The following is a 17,508-nucleotide window of genomic DNA, read 5'->3' as shown; positions in this document are numbered from 1 at the left end:
CCTGAATCAATGCCAGAGGGTGGTGCAGCCCTGGGCAGGAACAGGCAATCAGGCCTAAGAAAGAATGCATAAAATCCTGTGAAACCTGCTTTGCTAAGAATGCCTTCAATTTTCAGATAAGGGTCCAAGCATGAAATGAGTTTGTTTCCCAAAGTTTTATGGCCCTTTAGCTAACTGACCTTGACTCAGAATAAGCCCTCACAGTTCTTTGAATGTTATCTATTGTTTGATCATTACTGCCTGACAGTGACTGATGAGCTTTACCTCTATTCCTGTGCAAATTGAAGCCAATAAAAGCCCACTGAGGAATAGGCTCATGGCCCTTCTCCTCTGAGAGATTGGCCACCTCTCCTCCCCAAGCAGATCATGTCTTGGTAGACTTATTCTCATCTGCAACAGCCAGGGGGCTCTGCTGGACAAAGCTACCCTATAATATGAAGCAGGAAGGAATAGGCAATATGAAGGGTAACAAAAATTCAGAATAAAGAAAGATTGTTACTACCTGGAATGACATGCCTATTTTAACAAGATTAAAATTTTCATAAAGGTAAATAAATATAGAGTCATAAATCTCAGCCCCCGAAAATCCCACAATTGGACAACAGTGCAATCTGACACACTGGAGGCAGTACAATAGACAGAAGGGCACTGCTTCATAAGCCACAGAGACCCAAGTTCAAATCCCACCTGTGGTACTGCTAGCCACACAACCTTGCACAAGTCACTTAACTTCTCTGAGCCTGTTTCCCCACCTGTAAGACAGGCCACCACATGTAATACAGAATTATTGTAAGAATTCAATTAGAAAATGCATGTATCTGACTCAAGGTGCTCAAAAGTAAAGCTACTGACTTCCAGTCAAGATGGAGGTATAGGTAGACATGTTTTGCCTCCTTGTACAACCATAAGAAGGATCACAACTAACCTCAAAACAAAAAACACCCAGAACTTCCAGAAAATCAAACTGCATGGAAGTCCAACAACCAAAAATTTAAAGAAGTCATATTCGTCCAGATGATTAGGAGGGGCGAAGACAGGGAGCACAAGTGGAGAGGATGCACTATGGGTGCAGCAAGGTGATGCCAGCAGCTGGAGGGAAGGGCAGTCCCACACTCACAAGTGGTGGATAAAAATTGGGAGGGACACCTGAAGAACAAGCAATCCCAGCCCCAGGCTAGAGCGCAGCTCAGGGTTGCGGCACCAGGAAATAAAGCTTCAAAATTTCTGGCTGTAAAAACCATTGGGGGATGAGGTGGCAAAAGAAACAGCTGGTCTCTCAGGAGAGTCCATTTAAAGGGCCTGCACAGTCCTAAAATATACCCAAACCCACCCACTCTGAGAACTACCACCGGGGCAACAGCTAGAGGGGTACCAGTCACATAGAGAAAGTGGGTGAAGTGACTGGAAACAGGGTGAGCACAGAGCAAGTCTCCAGCAGCCAGGTAGCTGCACTGTCCCCTTGCCAACCCCTCCCCCACACACAGTGCCACGAAGTGGTGAAGCAGGTTGCCCCACTCTGGTGATTAACACGTGCACCAAGACAAGGAGTTAAAGCAGCTATATCTAATACACAGAAAAAAACAGAGGCTGCCTAATTGAGGAGACAAAGAACTATGGCTCAAATGAAAAAACAGAACCCCCAAAAAAGAACAAAACAAAATGGAGATAGCCAACCTGTCAGATGGAGTTCAAAACACTGGTGATAAAGATGCTCAGAGAATTCACTGAGTATGGCAAAAGCATAAGGGAAGAAATGAAGGCTACACTACGTGAAATAAAGAAAAATCCACATGGAACCAACAGGGAAGGGGAGGAAGCAGGGATTCCAATCAATGATTTGAAACATAAGGAAGAAATAAACAGTCAACCAGAACAGAATGAAGAAACATGAATTTTTTAAAAAGGGGAGGAAGAGAATAAGAAGGTTCTAGGACCTCTCCAAAAGTGCCAACATCTGAATCATAGGGATGTCAGAAAGAGAAAAGCAAGAAATTAAAAACTTATTTGAAAAAAATAATGAAAGAAAACTTCTCTAATTTGGCAAAGGAAATAGACATACGAGTCCAGGAAGCACAGAGAAACCCAAACAAGTTGGACCCAAAGAGGACCACACCAAGACACATCATAATTAAAATGCTAAAGATTAAAGAGTGAACTTTAAAAGCAGCAAGATAAAAGCTGAGAGTTTTTACAAAGGAGTCCCCATAAGACTATCAGCTGGTTTCTCAAAAGAAACTTTGCAGGCTAAAAGGGACTGGCAAGAAGTATTCAAAGTGATGAAAAACAAGGACCTACAACCTAGATCACTCTATCCAGCAAAGGCATCATTTAGAATGGAAGGGCAGAAAAAGTGCTTCCCAGAGAGGGTAAGGCTAAAGGAGTTCATCATTACCAAGTCCTTAATATATGAAACATTAAAGGAATTTATTTAAGAAAAAGAAAATTAACCCTGGCTAGTGTGGCTCAGTGGACTGAGTGCCAGCCTGAGAACCAAAGGGTCACAGGGCACATGCCTTGGTTACAGGCCAGGTCCACAGTAAGGGGTGCTCGAGCAGCAACCGCACATTGACATTTCTCTCCCTCTCTTTCTCCCTCCCTTCCCCTCTCTCAAAATAAATAAATAAAATCTTTTTTAAAAAAAGAAAAAAATCAAAACTATGAACATTAAAATGACAACAAACTCACAACTATCAACAACTAAATGTAAAAAAACAAAAACTAAGCAAACAACCAGAACAGGAAGAGAGTCATAGATATGGAGATCCTTTGGAGGGTTATTAGTGGGGAGGGGCAAGAGGAAGAGGGAGAATGGGGGAAAACGTACAGAGAATAAGAATAAATGGTACGTACAAAATAGACAGGGGGATGTTAAGAATAGTATAGGAAATGAAGAAGCCAAAGGACTGATATGCATGACCCATGGACATGAACTAAGGTGAGGATTGCTAGAGGGAAGCAGGATACTGGGCAGAGTGGGGCAAAGGGGAAAAATTGGGACAACTCTAATAGCAATCAATAAGGTATACTTTTAAAAAAGTAAAACTATTATTATCAATAAAAAGTGTGCCAAAGCCACTGGGGTTTCATTTCGTTATTCCTTTAAATAACATTCATATTATGTACTACTCCCTGTGCTATATTTCAGGATTCAATGACAAAAAAGCTATGGTCACTGCCTTAAGGATCTAATAGTTTTGAGAGTTAGACAGACCAAAAATATACTGAGTGACAGTATAGAAATTTGTGGGTAAAACCAGTACAGTACAGTGTGATGTTTGTACACAGTGTTATCGGAGAAGAAAGGAGGGATATCTAGATTCGACTGCAAGAAACAGGGATCTGTATTTTAGCAAACATCTGTATTTTAGAAAGGGCACAAACACCAGTGAAGGCCACACTGCTAAGGCAAGGCAGGAATATAGGCAGAAAGTGAAATGCGCAATGGGAAAGGAAATGGAGATGTGTCAAGAGATATCAAGGAAGTAGAATCTGTAGAATTGTGATGACTGCCTGGGCTGGAAAGGGGAGAGGGAGTAATGGTATGAGAGAAAAAGTCTGTGATGACTCCCTGGGTTCTGTTTTGAATGACTAAATGGAAAAAGGAGAATGAATGAGACTAAAAAAATGGAGAAGGAATCACAGGTGTGGTGGGAAGATGCTGGGGTTAGTTTTGAACTTTTTGAGATTCAGAGCTGGCACTCAGGAGAGATCTGAGTAGGCTCAAGATACAGAGTAGGCTCAAGATACGGAGGGGATCACTGGCACATAAACTGTAGTTGAAGCTGTGGGTAAAAAGAGTAGGCAGAGCCTCAGAGCAAGCTAGCATTTAAGGGACAAAAAGAGGAAAAGAGCCCACAATAGAATGTGAGGGGAAATGACCAGAGAGATACCCCAAAGCAGGAGTGGCTTTCATATGTGAATGAATATCAGCAATATCAGATGTGCTGAGACTTCAAAAGATAAGGAAGGAAAAGTTTTCAGGAGTTCTGGCAATACTGACATCTGATGAGTGGGGAGAGTCAAAGACAAGGTTAGGAGGCTGAGGGAGGAAGGAAAATGTGAAAAACAAGGAGGAGGTGGGCAAGAGAACTGCCCATGAACACAGGAGAAGCACTGAACAATGCACAGTGCTGACAGTCTGACAGTGTCAAGGGCATGATGTGTTTGTCTACAATGAAGCAAGGCAGGACCTTAGATCACCTCGAGAAAAGTAAAGTCCTGCTCTGCATGATCAGACTCCTAGAGGAAAAAGGATTTCCTTTCTACACCGCACAAGAGACTGGTAAACAGAAGCAGGTTCAAAAGAGGGTAATCAGAACGAAAGGACTGGATGGACCAAGACCAAGTGAATAGACTGTTGTCCAGTCTGCCAAGACCATGGAGATGCATATTATCTTCTTGGTAACAAAGCAGCAGCTCTTCTCCCTTGAATCACACTGGGCCTTACTTCTGTTGAGAAAAGTGTAAGAATTGGGAGGTAGAGAAGAGGAGAGTATTGTGAACTTCACTCATCTATGGGTAAAGTTGGAGAACAGAGGCAATCTGTGAGAAGGCAGGAATAATCAATCAGGGAATGCTAATCAAAGAATCCTGTTATTATTACCACGCAAAGGATTCATTCTCCCCGGCCCCAATATTCTGATTCTTATCTCCCTCCTCTCTCCTGTGTAGGGTCAATCAGTTACCAGTTCAGCAAATCCCACTTCCTTCATCTTTCAAATCCACCCACCCTTCTCCCTCTCCACAGCCACTGCCTTGATTCCAGCCTCCTTCTGTCACCTAGACCACGGCAACAATGCCTCGAGTAGTGTCCCTGCTGGTCACACCCTGTTCAATGTAATCACCAGTGCTGCCAGGGTAATTTAAAACAGGTGAGAGCATAGCACACCATTTAAAACCCTTTAGTGCCTCTCTCTCCACCACCACACTTGCAAAATAAAGTCCAAACTTCTCAACATGGCAATATTAACTGCTAAGTTATTGTTTACAATCTACCAGTACCAAGTGAATAACAAATACCATCTTATTTAATTCTCACAGTAACCCTGGCAAAGTTTATATTGTATTCCTCCTTTTCACAGATGAGAAAACTGAAGTTTAGAAAGAGTGACTTGCCCAAGGTCACAAAACTAGTTCAGTGGCAAAGCTGGTATTGGTACATAAGTATTTTATATTCCAAAATGTGTTCTTAACATGCTATTGCTCATGAGGCCCTTCATGATTTGCCTTCTACTTACCTTATCAGTCACCTCTTATCCAACAACTCCACACACCAATTCAAGTGAACTCCTACTACCTGTAGGTCATACGCTGTCACTCATATTCCTTTGCTCACATCACTCCCAATGTCTGCAGTATCTTCCCACCACTTAGCCTCTTCACCTGTCTAATCCTGCTCATCCTTTAGGACTTGGATAAAGCAACAAATCCTCAGAGGCTTCTCTGATGCCTGAGACTAACTTATGAATACCCTAAATTCTCTAGCATACCCCTACAATAGCTTCATACAACAGTGCTGCTGCCTATCTCCTTGAATTATAAAAATAATAATTCCTTAAGGACAAGGATGTGTATCTTACTCATTTTGGTATTTCCAGCTTGCAGAGCAGTGTCACCCACATAGTGGAAGCTCAATAAATACTCCTGCTTATTCTCTATTATGAAAGGCTGGCTGGGAACAGAAGGATCTTGTGGCTGAATGAGAGCCCTATATTCAAGTTCTTAAAGGGTTTCAAAATTATGTCTCATGAGGGGCAGGGAAGAGTTGTCCAAGAAAAATGGAGGTGGAATGAGATGTTCTAGGCAGCAGAGGCAGCAGGAGTGAAAGGCTACAGGTGAGACAGAGTGTGAGTTTAATAAGACTTGAGCACAGAGTTGGGAGATGGGAACGCAATCAGGCAAAATGGACTTCACAAGTATGGCTTTTTCTTCAATCAGGTGTTAACTCACATAGCACCTCCTCAGAGAAAAGCTCCTCTTCCTCCCCCATTACTCTATTGTTTTTTTTAATAGCATCTATCAGGATCTGGTTCACCTACCACTCATTAAAAATATTGTATAACTGACTACCCCCACAACTGCAGCCACCATGATCAAGAAGGCCCCATGAAACATTTATTTTACTGCTACATTACCAAGGCTTGTAATAGTGCCTGACATAGAACAAAATTCTCAGTTGTTGTGGAGTTTACTGTGGGTAAAAAAGAAATCAAATGTGCTGAGCCTGGAGAAGAGGTGGGAAGGGGAAGACGAACTAGCAGCATTCAACCATGTGTGGGCAATAAAGTGGAAGTGAGATCCTTAAAAGCCTGAAGGAGGGACAAGCTGAAATTACTGGGTAACCGCTTTCTGTTCAACTTACAACTTTTAAGAGTCAGAGTCAGGAGAAGACCAAATAGAAGTAGTGAGAAGTAGTGAGCTTCTGTCACTTAAGAAATTTAACTAGTGGGGGTGTCAGAGAAGAAATCCAAGTATTCAGTGGGAAAGAGAATATGGGACCCGAGGGTGCCACAACGGCAGCCACAGATATGCCTGGTTTCTGTTGCAGAGTTGTTGTTTTTTAATTCATTAGTCGCCACAGTTAAAAAAAAAAAAATCAAGAGACTGCCTGTGCACAAGCGCAAACACATCCACACTGCAGCTTTAGTTTCATTCCTCCAACATCGTCTGTTAGTATTGTGCCCAGAAAACTCAATTCAGTACAAATAAAAATTTGACTCACTCTATTTATGCACGACATTGAAATTTTCTCACACCTACATTCACCTTACCTGACTAACCATTAAAGTTTGCAACCCTTGAACCAAACCGGGGAATCAAAAATCTTAGCTTAAAAAAGCCTAATGTAACGTCGCTTCACAAATAACGTTATTAGCACTCCCATTTTACAGATGAGGGAAGAAGGCTCAGAAAGAGGGGGTGAGGTGCCAGTCACAAAGCAAATCGGAGCAAAGCCAGGACGAGCATCTGGCGTTCCAGATCCCGTGTTCTAACACCGGACATTCCGAACACTCTTGGAGTACAGAAGGGACTGACTTAGGAAATTAGAAGGAGCTTCCTAGTCAGAAGACTCCGGTCTAAACCAGGCAAAGATGCAGCTGGAGAAGGAAGGTGAGAGCGAGTCAGTTACTCCCTGACGGATGGAGGATCCTGAGACCCTCCCTGACCTAGGCCGTCAACGCTGAGTTTGCCCCTTCCCCGCAGGACGCCAAGACCTAGCCCGTAGAACGCCAGCCCTCCCTCACCAGCGCGGCACACTTACCGCCACTCAACTTCCGGCAACCTCGGCGCCGTCCGACGAGCGCACCCCGATGACGCAACGCGTCCCCGCCCTTGCCTGGTTTAGGTTAGCGGTGCGCAGGCGCACACGTTGCTGTGGAACGGCCTGGTAAACGAGACCCTAGCACCGGGCTAAGGGGGAGGAACTTGATTCGTGGGGAAGGCGGGGCATGTGGAGTTGGGAGAGGCGCCCTGGTGAGAGATGATCTCGAGACTGTCCCCTATTAGAACTGGGATTATGTAGGAGTATATGCCCCTTAGGCTTTTAAAAAAGTGCTCCAGAAGAGGTAGCACCAAATGTATTCCAGGGACCATTAGGAGATAGGTGTGGGTAGACAGAAGATGAGAATTTTAATAGGTAAAAGGCAATGAAAGTCGACAGTGACAAACCTGCTCTTTCTAAACTAGGCATTATTCTCATAGCTCTCCGTTGTCAGTGGGATAAAGTTATCATCTAAATTATTTATTGAGCCTATACTATGTGCCAAGCAGTGGACAGGTGTCGAAAATAGTGAGTATAAACCTAATCTGATATATTAGGCCATTCGCAAAGCAACTCTCATGTAACTCTATAGACTCATAATAACAAATGTAATGACTGCTATTTATTATCTACCATGTTTGCAGGTTTTCACATCACCAATTGTCACTTAAAGGTCCAGAGAAGTATTGTAGGTGTTATACTATCCCCATTTTGCATATGGTAGAATGGAGGCAAGGAAAAGTTAAGGGGCTTGCTGAAGAAAAATTAAAGAACTTTTGGGCCAGGATTCTAATCGAAGCCTGTTTTACTTATTAAGGAGATACTTTATTTGAAAGGATGTGTATACAGGATCGGGTAAGAGAGGGGAGAGACTACTGCAAAATGTAGGGAAATGTTGCAATAGGGAGAGCCCTCTGACCAAAGATCTGCTTATGTCTCAAAGGTTAGACAAAAAGAGTTTCTTCCCTAAGGTAGAGTGAGGAAGACTAGAAGGAACTGGGCTTGGGAAAGTGGAAAGAAAGGGGGTGGCTTGACCTAAAAACAGTCAATCAGAAACTATTTTTCCTCCAAATGCTCTTTCTTTTATTTTATTTTTCTCATCACCATTTATCCCCCCTATACCCTCTTCCACCTCCACCCAGAACCCTATGTCCCTACTTCCCTACCCCATGGCGGTCACCACATTGTTGTCAGTGTCCAGCCTGTTCTCAACAGGGGTTGTAAGTGGCTCACCCTTCAGCCTGTGGTAGGGTCCAAGTTAAGGAGCCTGGGAAATAACAGAAACTTAACTACAGTTGGTTAATAGGCATTTTTGGCTTGATCAATGGAGACAAGTAGTTCAGCTAATCCTTATAAGGCAAAGAATAAAAATTCAAGGCTTTCTGACCTTTGCCACAGGTGAACAAGGAAGCATCATGAGTCATATCTAATAGGTCATGAGAATTGATGTTTCTCTGCAGTGAACCATTTCTGAAGCACAAAAGTGTGTGTGTGTTGGGTGGGGGAGAGATTTCTTAACTGTTGGTGTTTTTTAAGAACATGGGGCTCAAGTAAAATTCGCTATTGTGAACTCTTTCCACTCTATCAGGTTCCTCTTCTGCCACTGGCCCCTCAGACTGCATGTTTGGGTCACACTAAACTTGCTCTGATGGTTTAAGCATATTCTGTTCATTTATCTTTTCATCTGTAATATCCTCACACTTTCTCTGCTTGTCTAACCCTTTCTTCATCTTCAAAATCCAGTTGAAATGTGAGTGAATCTTAAACAAAATGTTGATGGGAAACATAACATGATTTCACTTATGTTAAGTTCTAGAATCAGAAAAACTAATCTATAGTGATAGAAGTGAGATCAGTGTTTGCCTGGGGCATAAAGGGAGGTATTGTCTGCAAAGTCTGCAAAGGGGCATGAGCAACCTTCAGGGATGATAATACTATTCTATATACCTTGATTGAGATGGACATCTTAAATGGGTTCATTTTACTGTATACATTTAGTGCAATATATTTGATTTTTTAAAAACCAGTAGGGATGTCACCTGCTATGTGAAAGCATGCCTGACAACCACCACCTCTAGGCTTCACTCTATTAAGCATGTACGAGGACAGGTTGAAATTTGTTTTTTTATAAGCTTTTTTCCTTTGCTGGACTTTGAGAGCTTTATAATTAACATCTTTTGGGGTTTCTGCCCAGCTCACAATATTTCCCACTTCTCTGGGAACCGCTGTCCTCCAGCCATGTTTGTAGTGCATGTGCCACCTGCTCCCCCTAACCCACCCCCATTCACAGTTGACTGCAGCTGAGATGAACACAGGGCGATTCTTTACTCTGAGCTTTGGATGTTTGAACTGATGCTCATAGAGAGTAGGAATAGGAATAAGTCACACAGGTCAATAGCAGTACTCTCGAGGTAACTTCTCCTGTTGAGGTTCCCATGGCTGATGTGGCTCAAGCCATTCCCCAGGCAAGGTCATCCAAAACATTACTGGATTCTACAGAACACCTCAGTAGCTATTCACAAAGCTGGCTTCTATCTCTTGCAACTCTAAAGTATATCTTGCTCTCCATTTTTTCCTAGTGCCTGGACAAAGGACCAGCCCAGGAAGTGTTTAAGAAGTATTTGTTAAATTAACAGATGATGTTTGGGCATCCCAAATAAATGGTTGCTCAAGTCACAAATGTGGCCTTCTTTTTAGAAGGGAGTTAGGGTGAGGCTCAGAGCAGAAGACCTGCCCTGCTGCCCAGGATGGGAGAGACATACCTTTGAGGCACCAAGATGGTGGAGCCTCAAGAAAAGTGCAAGACCAGAAGCCATAAAAATGTAGAGAATGTTCTCAAACACAGCAGGACAACAAGATGGTGATGTGTGTTCAAGTGATTCAGGTTAGTCTGCTTTCATTCTTGTATTGTAGTTCAGTTGAGGAGAGTACATACTCACCACGGATAGGAACCGTATGCCATACAACCTAGGTTTTGAAATCCAGAGACATTGTGGAATGACTTGTTGATGAGTTAGATCTTAACAGTATTTTTTCTTCATAGGACTTAGAGTGTATTATAGCCAGGAGAGCCCCAGAATCTTTTTACCCTTTGTTACTATTAGACTATTAAATCTACCTCCTTCAAAAGAGAGACCAGCAATTTTCTGCAAGCCAAGTAGCCAAATTGCAGACTCATGGATTTTCTGAACACACATTTTGCTAATGCTACCAACTTCTAAGGTTTATGGCAATTTCTATTGGCTTCCCGATAGATGGATTGGCTTCCCAAGCCTTTAAAGATTAATGTGTTGTTGGAGTTGACTGGGTTTCAAGTGTCTTCAGAGAAGCATTGAAGGAATTTTCTGTTTATCAAAAGCTAAAAATAGTTTAGTCTTTCTTTGAATACATTTAACTTATGAATACATTCATGAAGAATATGTTCTTAAATGTAGATTTTTCTTTTTTATAAATATTTTACTTATTTATTTTTAGATAAAGGGGAGAGGAGGGAGAAAGACAGGGAGAGAAACATCAATGTGCGGCTGCCTTTCGCACGCCTGTAGATTTTTTCCTTGAATGTATACTATGCTACCTGGTTTGCACTCTTTCTGTCCCCCACTCCACTTTTTCTTTTGTGTCTCCCTTCCCATTCCTCAGTTTCTCCCTTTGACTCTCCCTAACTATCTCCATCTCTCTTAATATTCTCTATCTTCCCCTGAATCTCTTACCTTCTCTGTCCTTCTGCACATCCATCTCTACCTCTTTTCCTCCTCTGTCCCTTGGTGTCCATCATCTCTTCCCCTTCATCTACCCTCTGTGACCCTCTGTTTCCCCTGTCTGCTCTAGTTTTTTCTGATTTCTACCCCTGATTGTCCCCTTCTCTTACCGTTAGTCTCATCACTTCTATTTCTCCCCTCTCTACAATTCAATCTACCCCCGCAGTAGCAGTGTACTGGGGACAATGCGTATTAAACCTTCCTCAGTATGTGGCTGTGAAAGAAAATGAGAATCAGTTACTATACCTTCCCAACAATTGTGGAAAAGTGTTCTTAAAAGCCTCATCCTATGTGCATTGTTATAAGGTATGTGAGAGATAGTTAATAAATAGTAAATAGTTAAAGCCAACCTTTGGTAATTTTGACAAACTGGCCAAATGAGGAATTGGCATTAAGCTGATCAGCTTTAAACCTATAAAAAAGAAACCCAAAAGAGCTTCTAAATCTGCAAGTTCTTATCTACAGTCAAGGTCTCTATAACAGCCTTCTAGAAGATATTTACTTTAATATTGAGGGCAGAAAGCCTGGTTTCGACTGGATTTTGTGCAGGCCATCAGCCACTGGTTATTTGCTGAATGGACTGGGACTCAGTTATCTCTTATAAATGCAGTCCTTTCATACATGAAAAAATAATGTGATCATTCAGATAGGAGTTGGAATAGAAGGTTTATAGGGTGGCAGGGAAGCACATTCCAGAGTCAGATCTTACAGCTCGTCCTTAACGTCTCTGTGCTTCAGTTTGCCTAAATTTCCCTCATGAGATTGGTATCAAGGGTAAATCAGGTAACAGTGGTAAAGTACAAAGTCCAGCACATAGTATACACTCACTTGTTTGAAAACCACGCATGAGTCCTTTCTGTGTACCAGCCACCGTACAAGTATTGTGGACACTGTAGACAGTAATTCATGGACCTGGTTCTTTATGCTCTGCCAATTTATATTGATTGTTTTTGTTCTTGTCAAACTCAAATCCAGGAGTCTTTGAACCAAAGTTGGAGTTCATAACCACTTCTCTTCACTGTCTTCCTTAACTGTTGATCAACATAAATGATGAGCACTTGGCCATTTGTCTGTGTAGAGTGATCCTTTTTAGGTATTCCTTGGTCCTGAGGGGGTCCCAGAGAGGAACGTTTTCACAGGCCTTCTGAGAAACAGCTTCTGACCTAGAAAAAGACAGCTACAGCTTCTAAAACCAGGATAAAAGTCTCCTTAGCTCCCACAGTTTTGAACGAGAAGAGCTTTTGGGGATGCAAAGTAGAGTGAGATGAAGCTAGTTATAAAAAGTAAGTCCTTTTCTAAAGACATTTACAAACATGATCAAAAACCAAACAGAAACCCTACATCCGTTCTTGTAACATTTGATAATACTTTCAATACATCTCTGTCCAAGAGACTCAGAATGGTGACATTAAATAAGAAAAACAGTATAGTTTTAAACATCATATTTTTAGGTAGGTAAAAAGAATCTCTCATTTTAATAGATCATGCAAACAAGAACACAAGACATAGAATACCAGCTTGTGTGGACACTCCATTTGCTACATATATAACAGTTCAGCATCAAATTTTTAAATATAAATCATCACCAGACTGCAGCATAAGCACCAGAGTAAAACTGTATGTTTACATGCCTTTGCTAGTTTTTACTTGAGAGATGTGACTATAAAAGAACATGACCACTTTTGGACAAACACAGCAGAACTCACACGTAAGTAACACACCACCCCTCCGAAGTATTGCCTTCAATGGCTGCAGACATATTCTGTCTCCTGTTCCTGCTCTTTTGAGAATTGCCACCACTCTCAGGAATATTGTGTGTGTGTGTGTGTGTGTGTGTGTGTGTGTGTGTGTGTGTGTACTTAATAGGACAAATTTTTGGTTTTTGGAGAAAATGTGTGCAAGGAGCTGGAACCCCACAGGGTTTTCCTTCTAGTTCTCTTATGTAACTAGCTATGTGATCTTGGGCACTTTATTTCACCTTGCTGCACCTGTGTTTGCTTCTGTCTTTATACCACCCCCTGCTGTGGGGTGTCATGGGGCTTAAATGAGATAAACCTGGCATAGCACTCAGGATATATGGCTTTCTTCTCCAATTCTATTTTTTAAATATTTTAATGTGAAACCATTAAAATTTCTTTTCCCTTTCTTTTGATGGCAGCTTTTATCATCTTTTTTTGAATAGCTAAACGGAATGTGGGATTGAAAATAATGAGTGTGCAAGTTGCAATAATTTCCTGTTAACTCTGAGACATGTGTGAGTAAGAATAAGACAGAATTCCAGAGTGGTTCAGACATCAGTTCTGAAGAAAGAGGCTCAGAAGAGAGGTGTTCTGGGAGGTGGCCATCACAGTGGAATAGCTGTTATGCCTCTCAAGGTGACCCCTGGAAGGGGTCAGCATCTATCTGCACGTGTGAGGTCTCTGCACAGTCATATAGCTCCATTCCAGGAAGGGTCTAGAGTGCTGTCTAATTATCCAGAGGAACTCTCCCCACATGTCCCTTCAATTGCCTGTTAATTCAATTCTGGAAACTTGAATTAAAATGAGAGTCTGAGGCTCCCACACTTCCCAAGGAGCAGGGGCACTCATTCAGGTTCAATTCTCTTAGAAATGTTCTGCTTTGTACTCAGAGTATCTTCTCTGCTGACCACTGCCATCTGTGGTTCTTCCAGTGGGGTCTAAGAGCTTTCCAGATGACCCAGCCCCTAAGACTATTCTGACTCCACAAAGCCCAGGTACCTGGCAACTCATAGGCCTTCACCCTCCATTTTCTTCAGAGACATCCTAAGCAACACTTGGTTGCAACCCCTGTAGCCTCCCTTAGGAGCGAATGTGCAGAATTTTCTTGAATGCCTTCTTGAAGTTCTCATTGCACAAAGGATAGATGAGAGGGTCCAGTGTGGAGTTGATGTAGCCTAGCCAGATGGTGAACATGTGCACATGTTCATTGCAACAGTTCTTGCAGAAGGCAATGACCATGAAGAAAATGAAGTAAGGAATCCAGCAAAGGATAAAGGCTGCCATGATACAACCCAATTGTCTGGCAGCCTTCCGTTCTCGGTTCACATGCAACCCAGAGATATATTGTCTCGAATGTGAGCGGAGCTTCTTCCATGTGAACTTGATATAACTGAGGCCTGTGCTAGGCCCACTTTTTGTTTCGTCTTTCCCTGATGCTGACTCTGTGGGGGTGTCTGAGTCTGTCGGAGAGAAGGACTGGCTATCATCTAGGATCTGATCCTCTGACATCTCGCTGGCCACATGTATGGTCAGGTTCTGCTCATTCGTCTCAAGCTGGCTCTGACTCTGGTTGATGGCTACGTAGCTGTTGCCATTCTCCTCTGCTTCAGTCTGTGTTTGCACAAGATTAAGTGGGACAGAGTGGAGTTGGTCCACTTCCTCATCCTCCTTTTGGCTACAGACTCCTGGGGATTTCATCTCCTTTAAGTCTTCAGATGGTGGCTTCAAAACAGGTCCACCACCAGCAACTTTTGGTTTCCTTTTCAGAACCTCCCAGGGAGACTTCTTCCCTGGTTTCTTGACCGCCACACTGGGGTTCTCTGGCTTCAACTTAATTTCAGAGAAGGAAGGCAGGGACCCATTGATGAGTTCCCGGTGCTGACAATGCTTCTGTACAGCCTTGTAGATTTTGGCATAGAACCAGAGCATGAGCAAGGTGGGCAGATAGAAGTTGATGATGGCAGTCATGATCTTGAACCAGGTGACATCGTAGAAGTCTGTCTCACATTTGCCCTTCTGGCGCCTTGGCATCTGTGGCATGAAGTGATGCCAGCCCAGAATGGGAATGACCCAGAGGAAGGAGAGAAACCAGGCCCCCAAGATGGTGGCCAATGCTCGAGTCTTGGTGCGATACCTCAGATATTTGAGGGGCTGCTGGACAGAGCGGTAGCGATCAATGCACAAGATGAAGACACTGAAAATGGATGCTGTGCTGGCCACATAGTCCATGGAAAGCCAAAAGTGGCAGAGTGTCAAGTCCAGGGACAACTTGGGCATGGAGAGGTAGAGGATGTTAATGGGCATGACAACAGCTCCCACAATCAGGTCTGCCACCGAGAGACTAACAATGTACAGGTTCCCCACAGTGTGTAACTTCCGCTCCTTCCGCACAGCATACAGGACCAGCAGGTTGAGCCCCACTGTGACCAAGGAGATGAAGCTCAGGACCACCACCAGGGGCACCAGTTGGGGGCTGATATTGGTGGTCTTGTTGCCTTCACACATCTTGTCTTCTGTGACATTGGAGGAATTGGGAAGGGTCATTGGCACAAGAGCAACTTCCAGTTATGACTCACTCCCTGGGAGGAAAGACACAAGGATTAAGGTTAGAGTCCTGGTGATCAGTAGTCAGTCCCATCACACTGAACACGCACACTAGGGTTGTGTGTTCTCGGGCAGTGGACACACTGGTTACCTACAGCCTATACCCCTTCTTCCTTAGTCACTTATTCCTTCCTTCATTTAGTGACTATGTATTGAATTCTTGGCATTGTTCCAGGTGTTGGAAATCTAGCAGTGAACGAAACTAAAATCTCTGCCCTCAAGGTGCTTACATTCTAGTTAGGGGGTTGGGCAAAAACAAGGTCAAGTGTGAATAAGTCCCATGTTGCATGTGTTCTGAGAAAGTGGGCTGCATCATGACTGGTCTAAGCTGAATATAGCACTCTAGTTCCTCATTGCCAGTGGCTGGTCTAGGAGTGGGCTAGGAGACACAACTGCAGCCAAGGAAGTAGATGAGAAAGCCTCTTGGTATGGGATTCTGGAAAGTGCTTCCTTTCTAACAAATGCACAAAACAAGGAGAAGCATTGTTTCTTACTTGCTGGCCTTCTTCCTTACAGGAAGTGATGCTTGGGGCTGTGGAGGTCACCTTGGGGCCATAATGGAAGCACCAAGAAAACCACTGAGATGCTAAACCAGAGAGTCCTGTTATCACTGAGTTGCTGAACAGAATCTGGAATCCTCTTTCTCCACACTGGTTACTATGGGAAATAATTAAATATCTTCTTTGCTTAAGTAACTATTGTGGGAGTTTTTACTTGCAACTAAAGCACCCCTAAACTGATATGGAAGAGGTTACAAGGGTACACAAAGTGTGAAATAAAATGAGCCCATCTCCTTAGACAAATGGTTCTCAAATGGGGAGAGGGTTGGTATTTGAGAAAGCAAATGTTTTATTTTATAATATATTATAAAATATATTATTTTTTATATTTGGAATTTTTTTATTACATAAAACTATGAAAAGTCATATGTAATACTTTGTTTGCTAGTGAGTCTGTACTGAAAACATATCGTATCCTCTTATTGGTATTCCTCAGTTGGGGTGGGAAGTAGAAGTAGGTATTAAAGCTGCTAGAAGGGGTTGTTAAATTTGTATATTTATATTTTTATATATTTACATTTTATATTTTATATTTATATTCTTTTTTACATTTTATTGATTATGCCATTACAGTTGCCCCATTTCCCCCTTCACTCCCCTCCACCATACACACCCCCTCCCACCCACATTCCCCCACTTTAGTTCATGTCCACGTGTCATAAGTGCTTTAGCTTCTACATTTCCCACACTACTCTTGCCCTCCCCCTGTTTATTTTCTCCCTACCATCTATGCTACTTATTCTCTGCACCTTCTCCCCACCTCTCCTCCTCCCACTCCCCTGTTGCTAACCCTCCATCTGATCTCCATATCTGTGGCTCCACTCCTGTTTTAGCTCTCTGCTTAGTTTGCTTTTACTTTAGGTGTGTTTATTAATAACTGTGAGTTTGCTGTCCTTTCACTGTTCATATTTTTATCTTATTTTTCTTAGATAATTCCCTTGAACATTTCATATATTAAGGGCTTGGTGATGATGAACTTCTTTAACTTGACCTTATCTGAGAAGCACTTTATCTGCCCTTCCATTCTAAATGAAAGCTTTGCTGGATAGAGCAATCTTGGATGTAGATCCTTGCCTTGTATGACTTGGAATACTTCTTTCCAGCTACTTCTTGCCTGAAAGGTCTCTTTTGAGACATCAGCTGACAGTCTGAGGGGAACTCCTTTGAAGATGACTGTCCCCTTATCTCTTGCTGCTTCTAGAATTCTCTCCTTTATTTTAATCTTGGGTAATGTAATTATGATGTGCCTTGGTGTGTTCCTCCTTGGGTCCACCTTCTTTGGGAGTCTCTTGAGCCTCCTGGACTTCCTGGAAGTCTATTTCCTTTGCCAGACTGGGGAAGTTCTTTATTATTTGTTCAAATAAGTTTTCCACTTGTTGCTGTTCCTCTTCCCCTTCTGATACGACTATAATTCGGATGTTGGAACGTTTAAAGATGTCCTAGATATTCTTAAGCTTGTCCTCATTTTTTGAATTCTTGTTTCTTCATTCTTTTCTGTTTTGGTTGTTTCTTTCTTCCTTCTAGTCCACTCCATTAATTTGAGTCCCTGTTTTCTTTCCATCACTATTGGTTCCCTGTGCATTTTC

At 42.6% G+C, this 17,508-nt stretch overlaps 2 protein-coding genes across 9 annotated transcripts in view; both read right to left on the bottom strand.

Annotated features, from left to right (window-relative positions):
* The window catches only part of ATG7 (autophagy related 7), a 289,420-nt gene extending 282,116 nt beyond the window's left edge, over nucleotides 1-7,304 (bottom strand). For 3 of the 8 annotated variants that reach the window (XM_037050601.1, XM_037050667.1, XM_037050656.1), the window contains exons 1-2: nucleotides 7,262-7,287; nucleotides 688-752 (exon numbers count right to left, since the gene is read on the bottom strand). The gene's annotated coding sequence lies outside the window, so the exon portion shown is untranslated. The other 5 variants (XM_037050611.1, XM_037050620.1, XM_037050628.1 and 2 more) reach the window with 5 other exon arrangements.
* A 2,846-nt stretch (nucleotides 7,305-10,150) lies between these two features.
* On the bottom strand, nucleotides 10,151-15,334 carry HRH1 (histamine receptor H1). The gene has a single exon (XM_037050590.1). The coding sequence runs from the start codon at nucleotides 15,300-15,302 to the stop codon at nucleotides 13,839-13,841; it is 1,464 nt and encodes a 487-aa protein (XP_036906485.1). The 5' UTR covers nucleotides 15,303-15,334; the 3' UTR covers nucleotides 10,151-13,838.
* Between the last annotated feature and the right edge of the window lie 2,174 nt (nucleotides 15,335-17,508).

Source organism: Sturnira hondurensis, unplaced genomic scaffold, assembly GCF_014824575.4.
Source record: "Sturnira hondurensis isolate 20B ecotype Veracruz unplaced genomic scaffold, ASM1482457v3 Scaffold0000867, whole genome shotgun sequence".
Taxonomy (NCBI): Eukaryota; Metazoa; Chordata; class Mammalia; order Chiroptera; family Phyllostomidae; genus Sturnira; species Sturnira hondurensis.
The sequence above is the reverse complement of the archived record's forward strand: the minus strand, read 5'-3'. Positions and strand labels throughout refer to the sequence as shown.